The 11,167-nt window shown below is 39.5% G+C and overlaps 1 protein-coding gene across 3 annotated transcripts in view; it reads left to right on the top strand.

Moving 5' to 3' along the window:
* Positions 1-11,167, top strand: part of SMAD5 (SMAD family member 5) — a 74,491-nt gene that overhangs the window by 44,410 nt on the left and 18,914 nt on the right. For all 3 annotated transcript variants that reach the window (XM_023738970.1, XM_004384696.3, XM_023738971.1), the window contains exon 2: positions 3,508-4,079. In XM_023738970.1, the coding sequence (XP_023594738.1) occupies positions 3,677-4,079 (403 nt within the window). In that variant the 5' untranslated portion in view covers positions 3,508-3,676. The remainder of the gene's footprint in view (positions 1-3,507; positions 4,080-11,167) is intronic.

Raw genomic sequence — 11,167 nt, 5'->3', positions numbered from 1 at the left:
TTAATGAGACTTTATGTTTTTCCTTTTTATTTTGATGAGTAGGTGTGTTAACTTTCTCTGTGGTTACCATGAAATTTACCTTTATCTTTCTAAGTTTGAAGCAGTCTATTATTACTTGGTATCGCCTTGCCTTCCTCTCCATTAGAAGGTTCTATACCTACACTGTTTATTCCCTGTTTTATTGTTCGGATGTTGTTGTCATTTACAGTTAACTGTTCTGATTCCCTGTTGTATTTCTTTTGGTTTTGGATAGTCCTTAAGAGTTCATTTCCTAGATTGGTGTCTGGCTGGTACGATCCTGTGTTCTAGATTCAGCCTGTGAGCTGATGTTATTTGTTCTCAGATCGACAGGCTCCCTTTAATAATTCTTGTAAGTTTGGTTTGGTTTTTACATATTCCCTTTTATTTGGAAATGTTGTAATTTCAACATCATATTTGAACAAGAGTTTTGCAGGAAAAATCATTCTTGGCTGGCAGTTTTTTTCTTTCTATATTTTATAGTCATCCAATTGCCTTCTTGCCTTCATGGTTTCTGCCGAATAATCTGAGCTTAGTCTTGTTGTTTCTCCTCTGTATGTGACTTGTTTCTCTCAAGCTGCTCTTAGGATTCTTTGTCTTTGGTTTTGGTGAGTGTGATCTATGATATGCCTTGGTGATTTTCTTTTGGGGTCTGTCCTGTATGGGATTTGTTGAGCTTCTTGAATGGCCAGCTTTTCATCTTTCATGTATTGGGGAAGTTTTCTGTCAGCAGTTCTTTGATGATCCTTTGTGTTTTCTGTTTTCTCCCCGTGTTCTGCAACTCCGATCACTCACACATTTTTGCTTTTGATTGTATCCCACATAATTCTCAGGGTCTCTTCGTTTTTCTTCATTCTTTTTTCTGATTTTTCCTCAGAGTTGTAGCCAAGTGTTTGTTTTTAGTTTTGCTTATCCTGTCTTCCAGTGTTTCAGACCTGCCTCTCAGCCCTTCTGTGACACTGTCCATTTCTGAAATCCTGTTTATATTTTGGATTTCTGATTGTAGTTTTTGTATGATTTCTAGTTGTGAATTTATTTTGGCATTTTGTTCCTGCATTATTTTACTGAATCCTTCCATTTTATGGTCTGTATTTCCATGAATTTGTCTGCCCTTTCAATGAATTTGTCTGTTTTTTTTTCCTTATTTTTGTCTACTTTTTGCTTTGACTCTTGGATAGCTTTGAATATTAGAGATTTGAATTCCCTATCAGGTAGTTCTAGTGCCTTTTTTTCTACTGGAAAGTCATCTGGTGTTTTATTTTGGATGCCTACTGGAACCATCCTGTCGTGTTAATGTTTTGATATTGTCTGCTGTCTTCGGGGCATTCGGTAGTAATTTTCCTCGTTTATTGACTGTAGATTTGTTTGTTTCGTCCTGCTTTTTTGTTTTATTTGGCTATGTCTGAGCAGGCGGGTTGTGTGTTTTTTGTTGTTTGCTCGTCTTTGGGCACGATACTTTTTGCCTTCTCCAATTGGCAGGGTCAGTGGCTCAAATATGATCTAGCAGGGCAGATCCAGCTGAAGAGGAGTTGCTAGGATGGGTTGTTTGTGGCACTTACTGTGGCCACCAGGGCGGGCCAGTAATCAGTGCAGGGCAGGTTCCAGTAGGCCGTGCCTGGGCTATTTGGTGGTGTGATGTTCAGCACACGGTGTAGGTAGGCAGGATGGAGGGCGGGAGATTGTGATGTGTGGAGCCAAGATGGGTATGGGAGAGAGGAGAGAGAGGAGACAGGCACAGGAGCCAAAAAGATACAAAGAAACAGAAATGAGTGTTAGGGGAGCTTGCCTTTGGAGTGGAGAGATGAGAGAGTATGGAATTGAGTAAAACAAAAAAAAAGGAAAAAAAGAAAAGAATGAATAAATACAGATTAGAAAGAAAAAAGCACAGCTCCCAGGGATCCCACTGGTGCGGCTGTGAGATCTGGGGAAGTTGCTTCCAGGCCGTGGAGTACAGCCTGGCTAGAAGGGGTCGAGGTGTCACTCAGCACCAGGTAGGTATTCAGGGGACAGGAAGAGAAGGAAAGTTTAGAGAAACGAGTAACTGAGTAATGAAGAAAGAAAAGCGAAAAAGAGAGAAAAGAAAACAAATGAAAAAAATAAGAACAAGAACCCCCCCCCCCCAAAAAAAAAACCAGAAAAAAAAACCTGAGAAAAACAAGAAAAAAGAATTGTCCTCAGGGATCCCTTTGCGTGTCTGCACAAACTGAGGGGGTAGGTCCCAAGCCACGCAGTACTGCCTGGCTAGAACGGACTCTGAATTCTTGAAAAGAAAAAGAAAACAAACAAATTCAAGACAAACAAACAAAAAAGCCCCGGGATCCCACCAGCATGGCAGCACAGGCCAGGAAACAGTTTCACAGTTGAGTGGCGTTTCACAGCCTTTTAGGAAGAAGCGAAGATGGCACATGGAGCCAAGTATTTGAGAGAAAGGAGGGGGAGGTGATGAGAGGTAAGAAAGAAATCTAAAGAAGCAGTTAAAAGCAACACCAGCAGCCAACAAATGGCACTTAGGGAGCCAGCCAGTGCAGGCAGGTGAAATCCGGGTGTCACCGGGGTGAAGCTGGTACTTTCTGGCCAAGAGACTGTGGTTGCAGGAAGCAGAGGAGGCCGAGTGGGGGTGAAGAAGGGTGGGGTGTGGGAAAGCGTATATCCGTGGTTACTTACTGGTTGTTCTTTCTCCTGCTGGCAGCTCTGTGAAGGTGCTTTCTGGTACGCCCTGTTTACTGATCTCTGATAGGAGTCCGAGATGGTGGATCCATGCTGCATTAGCTGATAGGGGACCTCTGCGTGTATCTCTCCTCGCTCTTTGTTCTCTGTCAGTTTCTCATTCAGTTCGGTGCTTGGCTGAGTTCTTTATCTCTTTGTTTGATGCTTAGGGTTTGAGGATTGCCATTTTCTCTGTTTGGCTTAGTTTTTCAGATCTTTGCTGTGGAGGGACGGCGTGGTGCTTCTGTGTATAGTGCCTTGTTGCCCAGAAGTCCTGTGAAACATTTTTAAAAGAGTAATGACCTTAGGGAAGAGCTAGATTTTTTTCTCAAGTTTTCTGTTCACATTTGAGTGTATCACGTTCAAGATTGACTTTGTGGGTAGCGTGGATTTCAATGAAGAAAATATATTTGAGAATCAAATCTAGAAGGCCATTTTAGGGCTTAGTGGCCTTACCAAAGAAATAAAGTCTAGAGGCTGTTTTTTTGGATAATACATAGGAGGTGGAGCAACCTGTTTTTCCTTTTGGTTATCATTTGGAATTGCCAGTGAATTATTTCTTCAAGTTACGAAGAGGGAAGTGAGCAGTCACAGAGCTTTCATTTGGCAAATTGTGGTAGAGAAAATTTCTTTCTAGATTTGTGTTTTCTTATTTTAGTTTGTAATGGTGTTCTGCTCTTATTAAAAAATAGCACACTTTTCAATTAATATTGATTTAAAGGTATGTAACTTGCATTGATTTGAATTGGGGATCTTATCCTTTTTTTCCCCTTTCTCTTTCAGGACTTGAACTAGTGAAAGAAGTGGATGGCACTTATGAAGATATATGTCACTCTTTCGTTTTTAATGGGAACATCTGCTTAGGAGCTGTATATGAGTTTTCATCTATGATCTTTAATTTCAATACCCACTGACTTTGAGTTGCAGGAAGGTCTCTGAAGATATATATCAAATGACGTCAATGGCCAGCTTGTTTTCTTTTACTAGTCCAGCAGTAAAACGATTGTTGGGCTGGAAACAAGGTGACGAGGAGGAGAAATGGGCCGAAAAAGCAGTCGATGCTTTGGTGAAAAAGCTAAAAAAGAAAAAGGGTGCCATGGAGGAACTGGAGAAAGCCTTGAGCAGTCCAGGACAACCGAGCAAATGTGTCACTATTCCTAGGTCTTTAGATGGACGCCTGCAGGTTTCTCACAGAAAAGGCCTGCCCCACGTTATATATTGTCGTGTTTGGCGCTGGCCTGATTTGCAGAGTCATCATGAGCTAAAACCATTGGATATTTGTGAATTTCCTTTTGGATCTAAGCAAAAAGAAGTTTGTATCAATCCGTACCACTATAAGAGAGTGGAGAGTCCAGGTAGGTTTTGGTCCCCTGAGAAGGAGAAAAAAATAAATCATCTCTCTTTCTGATTTGCATTTAACTGGATTGAGTAATTAAAAGGTTATATTAGCCTTGTGTTTTCTTTTTAAAGATTTTAATCTTAGAAGGAATACTAGGTTTTGAATTTAGCTTTTTACATGGAGGTGATATATAACTCCCACATGGCTTATTCTAATTCATTGTTCACTCTAAGCACCCATACATGCACTTTGCCTTTTCTGTGGATGACCTATATGTGTTTTAAGGAAGGCTTAAGGTCTAGGTATATACTCAGTCCTGTTCCATTTTGCCAACAACTTTGTTTCTACAATTATCACCACTCTCTCTAGCATCATCATATTTTCCCTATTTCTGAAACTATACAAACATGCCATAATACCTCCCATCTTAAAATAAAAGTAAAAAAAAAATTTTTTTCTCTAACTTCATGAATAACCCTCCCCGCTCCCAAGTTTACTGCACTGTTTCATCTGATCCCTACATAGGATTCTCCATATATATTATCTTCACATCTTTATTTCCCATTCTTTCTTGACACCTGTCTAGTTAGTCTCTCTTCCTTACCATTTGACTTGTTAAGATGACTTGTGACTGCGTTATAGATCTAGGGATCATTTCTCAGTTCTCATGTTAACTTTCCCTCTCAACAGCATTTACTGTAGTTGATCCCTCTCCTGCCCACCTGAAACTTTTTCTTTATTTAGCACTAAGACACCACAGTCTCTTGGTTCTTCTGCATTGACTGCTCTTGCTCTATTTGCTGGCTCTTTCTCCTGTTTTCATAAGGCTCAGTCGTTGGCCCTTTTCTCCATCTATATTTTTTCTATATGAGCTCTCATGCTGTCCCAGTGTCTGTAAGCTGATGCTTACATTTTGGACTCTAGAGTCAACTTTTCACTTGAGTTGTAGACTTGTGTATCCAGTTGTTTATTTGAATTTCTAATAAGCATATAAAATTTAATATGTCTATACAATAACTCTTGGTTTTTTCCCACCAAATCAAGTTTTTCTCTAGTTTTCTATATTGAAGTAAATGATGCTAGCATTCATGTAATTGCTAATGTTCTAGGCCTAGATATCATCTTTAATTCTTCTCTCTCAAGCCATATATTTGGGCTATGAACAAATGGCTGTTAGCTCAACTTCAAAATACATCTTTATGCTATCATCTCTTACCATGTCTAACACCACTACCCTAGTACAGGCCATCATCATCTTTCACCTTAAGTAGTCTGCTGATTAACCTCCCTGCCTCTCTTCTTCCCCCACCCCCATTTGTTTTCTACACAGCCACCAGAGTGATCTTTAAAAAATATATATCAAATCATGTCAGTCCTTACTCAGAACACTTCACAGGTTTCCTATGATACTTAGAACAGATTTCTACAAGGCCCCTCCATGATATGTCCTCTGGCTTCCTCTATTCCTTGAACTTCCATACTCCTGTGTCCAGGCTTTTTTTCTTGCTGTTTCTACTACCTAGAGTACTTTTTCCCCAGGATCTTTTCAAATACCCTCATCATAACTTAACTCTTATACTATATATTTATTTTATTATCTGACATGAGCAGGAACTTCCTCTGTTTTGTTCACCAGTGCTTACCCAGTGCCTAGAATAGTATTCTTATCTGGGATTTCTGTGTGTGTGTGTGTGTGTGTGTGTGTGTGTGTGTGTGTGTATGTATCCATATACATATATTTACTTATGTAATGAATGAATTCTATAAGCTGAGTTACTAGCTGGGTGCATTAGTTATGTATTACTGCATAACAAATTACCACAAACTTAGCAGTTTAATACAACACACATTTATTATCTCATAGTTTCTGTGGGTTAGGAGTCCAGGCAGGCTTAGCTGGGCCGTTTGCAAGGCTGTAGTCAAGGTGCTGGTCAGGGCTGGACTCTCATCTGAGGCTTGATTGGGGAAGGATCTTGTTTCAAGCTCATGTCATTGTTGGCGGAATTCAGTTCCTTGCAGGCTGTTGGATTCCGTTGCTGGTTGTTGGTCAGAGGCTGCCTTCAGTTGTTTGCCACATAGCCCTCTTCATAGATAGCTTACATTCATGGTAGCTTGCTTCTTCAAAGCCAGTAAGAGAGTCTCCTCATAATAAGGATGTTACAGTCTTATGAAATGTAATCATGTACATCTCGTCACCTTTACTGTATTGTATTGGTTAGAAGCAAGTCACGGGTCTCAACTCTCAAGGGGGAGGGATCATGCAAGGGCATGAACACCAGGAGGTGGAGTCATAGAGACCATCTTAGAGTCTGTTTGGAACATTGGGGTTCATTTGGAGATAATATAAGGCCGAAAACCAACCAAACCCATTGCCGTCAAATTGATTCGGACTCATAGCAACTGTATTGGACAGAGTAGAACTGCTGCATAGGGTTTCCAAGGAGCTGTTTGTAGATTCGAAGTGCTAACCTTTTGGTTAGCAGCCATAGCTCTTACCCACCACGCCACCAGCGGACTGTGAAAATAACATTGAATGTGAAGACTAGCAAAAAGAATAGCGATGATGGTTGGGCTGTCAGGGAAAGTTCAGTTTAAGAGCTTTAAAATGGCCGATTGGTATCTGACGTGACTCTGAATTTCTTATTGAGTCCAAGGAGAGCTTTATCCTAAAGGAACTGGTGAGGAAAGGAAGATGTGAGGATTTAATAGAGAAGTGTAATTTGAAAAACTCCCAAGCTTGATATATACTAGAAAGAATGTCTTAAGAATATAGTGTTTACCCCAGAGCCAGGGTGTAGCTGGTAATCAGTAGGTAGAAATGTCTTATTTTTTGTAATCCTTTTCCTCAGCTATGATTCATTCTATAGAAAAGACTGGGGCATAGCTCTGATAATTTTTAAATGACTCTGGAAATTGGGCCCAAAATTTCCTGAAGGAAATGCATGTTTTAATGATTTTCTGTCCTTTATTTCTTACATCTACTTGGTTATCAAGACTTTGTTAGTTTTATTTTGAGACTAATGACATGACTGTACATTGTACTTCCACTACCACCATCATAATTTATTCCTTAGATGGATTATCATTGCTATAAGATACAGTGTTGCTACAAGCTCATAACTGTATTTTTTTGGTATTTATGTTGCTTACTATTCTTTGAACTTCCAGGACCTGTAGGTTGGTGTTTGTTACTAATTTTGGAAAATTCTCAGCAATTGTTACTTCAGATATTTCTTCGTTCTGTCTTTCTGGTATTCCCTTTATGCATGTTACACCTTTTGTAATTGTCCCATCCAAAAAAAACACAAAAACAAACCCGTTGCCATCAAGTTGATTCCGACTCATAGCCACCTTATAGGACAGTGTAGATCTGCCCTGTAGAGTTTCCAAGGCTATAATCTTTACTGAAGCAGACTGCCACATCTTTTTCCTGCCTAGTGGCTGGGTGGGTTTGAACTACTGACCTTTTGGTTAGCAGCCGAGCATTTAAGCACAGCACCACCAAACCAAAAAAAAAAAAAAACCAAACTTGTTGCTGTGGAGTCTGTTCTGACTCATAGCGACCCTATAGAACAGAGTAGAACTGCCCCATAGGGTTTCCAAGGAGCAGCTGGTGGACTCAAACTGCCGACCTTTTGGTTACCAGCCAAGTTTTTAACCACTGCGCCAGCAGGGCTTCTTAACTGTGCCATAGTTTTGAATATTCTGTGATTCTATTTGTCCATCTGCCTCTCTAGTTTTCAGGGCAGCAGTTTGCCCTGTGACTCAGTTCTCTGATGGATCTAAGAATAATTGTTGATTTTCAGTTTGTTCACTTTTTTTCTTGTCGTGAGAATGGGAGTGACAATTTCCAAACTCTACATACTAGACTGAAAACCGGAAGTCTCAGACCAGAAACCAGAAACTGGATTCTTTGCATGTAGTTTATCTAGTGTCTAAAACTGCCAGATTAATTTTCTGAAAGCTTGCTTTTATTATATTAATGTTTACAAACTTAGTTGTTTCCTATTCATCCAACAGACATTAAGTACCCTGTATGTAGTGGGCCAAGCTTTGGAGACATAGAGTCTCCTTGAAGAACACCTGGTTGACGGTGGAGAGGCAGGCAAGCAAAGGGATGACTCTGAATGAGGTGTGAGTGCTTCGCTAGACGCATGCGTAGTATGCTTGATAGCAGAGAGAACAGCTAGTCCATAGTCCTTGGACTGATCAGGATCTCTGTGATCCAGCTCCATCCTCTAATTCATTTAGTTCATGCATTCTCAGTGGGGAGGATATTGTCCCTAAAGGGGCGAAAATTGGTTCTTAAAGGGTAAAAACCTTATTCTTCTATGTATAAAGCACAGATATATATGTGGTATACAAACGCATACAGTATACTGTGGTATTAAAATTTCATCGGTAGGGAAATAAGAAGTGTCTAAATAGGCTTCTTAGAGAAGGTGTTAATGAAAAAAAGACTGAGAAACACTGATATAGTTCAATGCCAGTATAAATCATCTAGTCAGGCGTGAGTCCGTGTTGCCACATGATAGTTTCTCGTTGCTTGAATTTATTTACATTCTTCCTTGTATCTGGAATTTATTCATATCCGTTACTGAATTTCTAGACATCTTCATGACCTGATAAGTTCTATCAAATTACTACTTCTCTGACTTTGCTGGCCTTTATTGGTCCTTCTTTCTTCCTTATCATTCTAGTACTTGCGCTCTTGTCCCCCTCTCCACCCCGTCCCCCGTCCCCGCACTTGTTTTCTTTATTTCTTTACATTTGGGTAAGTAGTTATATTCTCTCATTTTGTTTCCAGCTATTCACACTGATAGCTCTTGCTCGCTCCCTCAAATTCTTTAAATGCAGGGGGCTCTGATACATAATTGTAATTGAAAGAACAATGAGTGAATGAATGAATGAGACCATGTAGGACATTTTCAGTGTTTCAGGGTGTTTAAAGCACTTCCATGTTCATTATCTCTTTTGATCCTTACTCAGCCCTATGAGCTAGGCAGGCAGCAATTGTCATATCACAGATGAGGAATCAGACTCAGAAATGGGAAGAGATTTGCTCAGGATCACATAGCTTATGATAGCAGAATCTAGATTAAGGCCTAGGTCTGTCGTTTTTTAATTCTAAATTCTGTGTTTGTGCAAGCCATATTATGTGCTTCCCAGTACATACTAAACAAAACATTAAACAGTTTATGTGCAATGTTTATTGAGCACCTAATGTATAAAAGAACTGCAGGATTTGGGAAATTACTGGGAAGAGGGATAAAATGAGAAGTAAAATTGGGCTCCTGCTATCAAGGATCTCTTTTATAATTAGAAAGTAAAATGTAATGTGAGCTGCACTGTAATAGAGGTACCGAGGGGGCAAATAATTGTGAGGATCAGGGAAGACAGCATGGTAGAGGTGTTATTTAATTAGGTCCTTGAAAAAATGACTGATTTTGATATGTAAAGGATGGGGTGGCGGTGTGGGAGGACCTGCCAGACAGAACAGCAAAAAAAAAAAAGGTATAGCAGTAGTCTTAAATTATATCATCTGTTCATGAATGGTCAGGAGTCTGATGTGTTTAGAGCATAGGATGCTTTGCCTGGGAATTGGGGAGAGTGATAGATGAGGCCGAAAAAGTTGGTTGGGTTATTTCAGAAACTTTGCCATATATATTAAATATTAAGACTTTTGGAGTTTACAAGTAACAGAATCCCAATTTGAACTAGTTTAAGCAAAAAAGGATTTATCAGAAGGACATTGGGTGCTTTAAGGAGTCGAAGGAAAGCTTTGTACTCAGACTGAGGGGAGAAGGGCATGGATATAGCTGGGTCAAGGACTTGAAGGAATACCATCAGAATCCTCTCTTGCTTATTATGTCTGCTGTCTCTGCTTCCTCCCCCTTCTCTTTTTGTTTCCTTAAGAATGATTTTTTTCCATTTTTTTCTCCAGAGCTTCCAAATTTTACTTCTAACAATTGAGCTACTTGAAAGAAGTTATTTTTGGTCCTGAGCCCAAATATCCTGGGGGAAGGGACAGAAGTAGTAGTAACAGTAATAGCACCTAACATTTATTGAGCACTTACGGACTAGGCACTTTTCTAGCCCTATTAAGTTACTTCCTCATAGGGTTAGAAAACAATAGTCACACTTCACAATCCTATGAGGGTACTTTCATTTTACAGATAAGGAAACTAAGGTTTAGAAGTGAAGTAAACTCACCCAAGATCACACAACTAGTATATGGTGGAGTCAGAAAGTATAAACAGATAAAAAAAGATGAAAGACGGGAAGTGATAAGGAAGGTAAGAAAATTAGAGGGCCAACCCAGGTGGTTTGATGTTTAATAGACAGTATTGTCTAGTGGTTAACTCTGTGGATACTGGAGCCAGACTTTCTGGATCTGAGTCCTGGTTTTACCAATTACTACCCGTGTGACCTCAGACAAGCTACTTGTATATAGAATGAGAATACACCTACTCCTCACTTACCAACTATCTCATTATACGACATTGCAATTATGACAATAGTAAAAAAAACTACTGTCCAACTATTTTGAATATTAATGACATACATCCGGTAGTAATGAACACTGAGGCGCGAGGTGAGAGTAACGCTGGCTGTGATGGTTAAGGTTATGTGTCAGCTTGGCTGCACCATGATTTGCAGTGGTTTGGCAGTTAGGTAATGATGTAATTTGGCAGTTATGTAATGATGTAGTCATTCTTCCTTTTGTGACCCTATGTGATCATCCTTCATTTTTCCATAATGCTGATTTTCATATAATGACCTGGTCTTTGGAACCTAACCATGTTGGTAAGTGTGGAGTGGGTGTAATAGGACCTACATTATAGAGTTGTTAACAGGATTAGATGAGTTAAGGCATGAAAAGTGCTTAGGTAAAAAACATTAACTGGCCCTGAATTAAGTTTCAAATTAAATATCAATTCTAATAGAATAATAAATTCTAGAAATATAGCATAAGGAAAAAAATAGCAGAGAGAAAATTACCAAAGAAATACTACTTGAACAATTCCCAGAACTGAAGATTGAAACGGACCAGTAACTGAGTAACCAGGACAAGGGACAAAGACCCACACATGAAATTTTAGA

Source organism: Trichechus manatus, unplaced genomic scaffold (assembly GCF_000243295.1).
Source record: "Trichechus manatus latirostris isolate Lorelei unplaced genomic scaffold, TriManLat1.0 scaffold00127, whole genome shotgun sequence".
NCBI lineage: Eukaryota > Metazoa > Chordata > Mammalia > Sirenia > Trichechidae > Trichechus > Trichechus manatus.
Note: the sequence above shows the minus strand (reverse complement) of the source record. Positions and strands in the feature narration are given on the sequence as shown.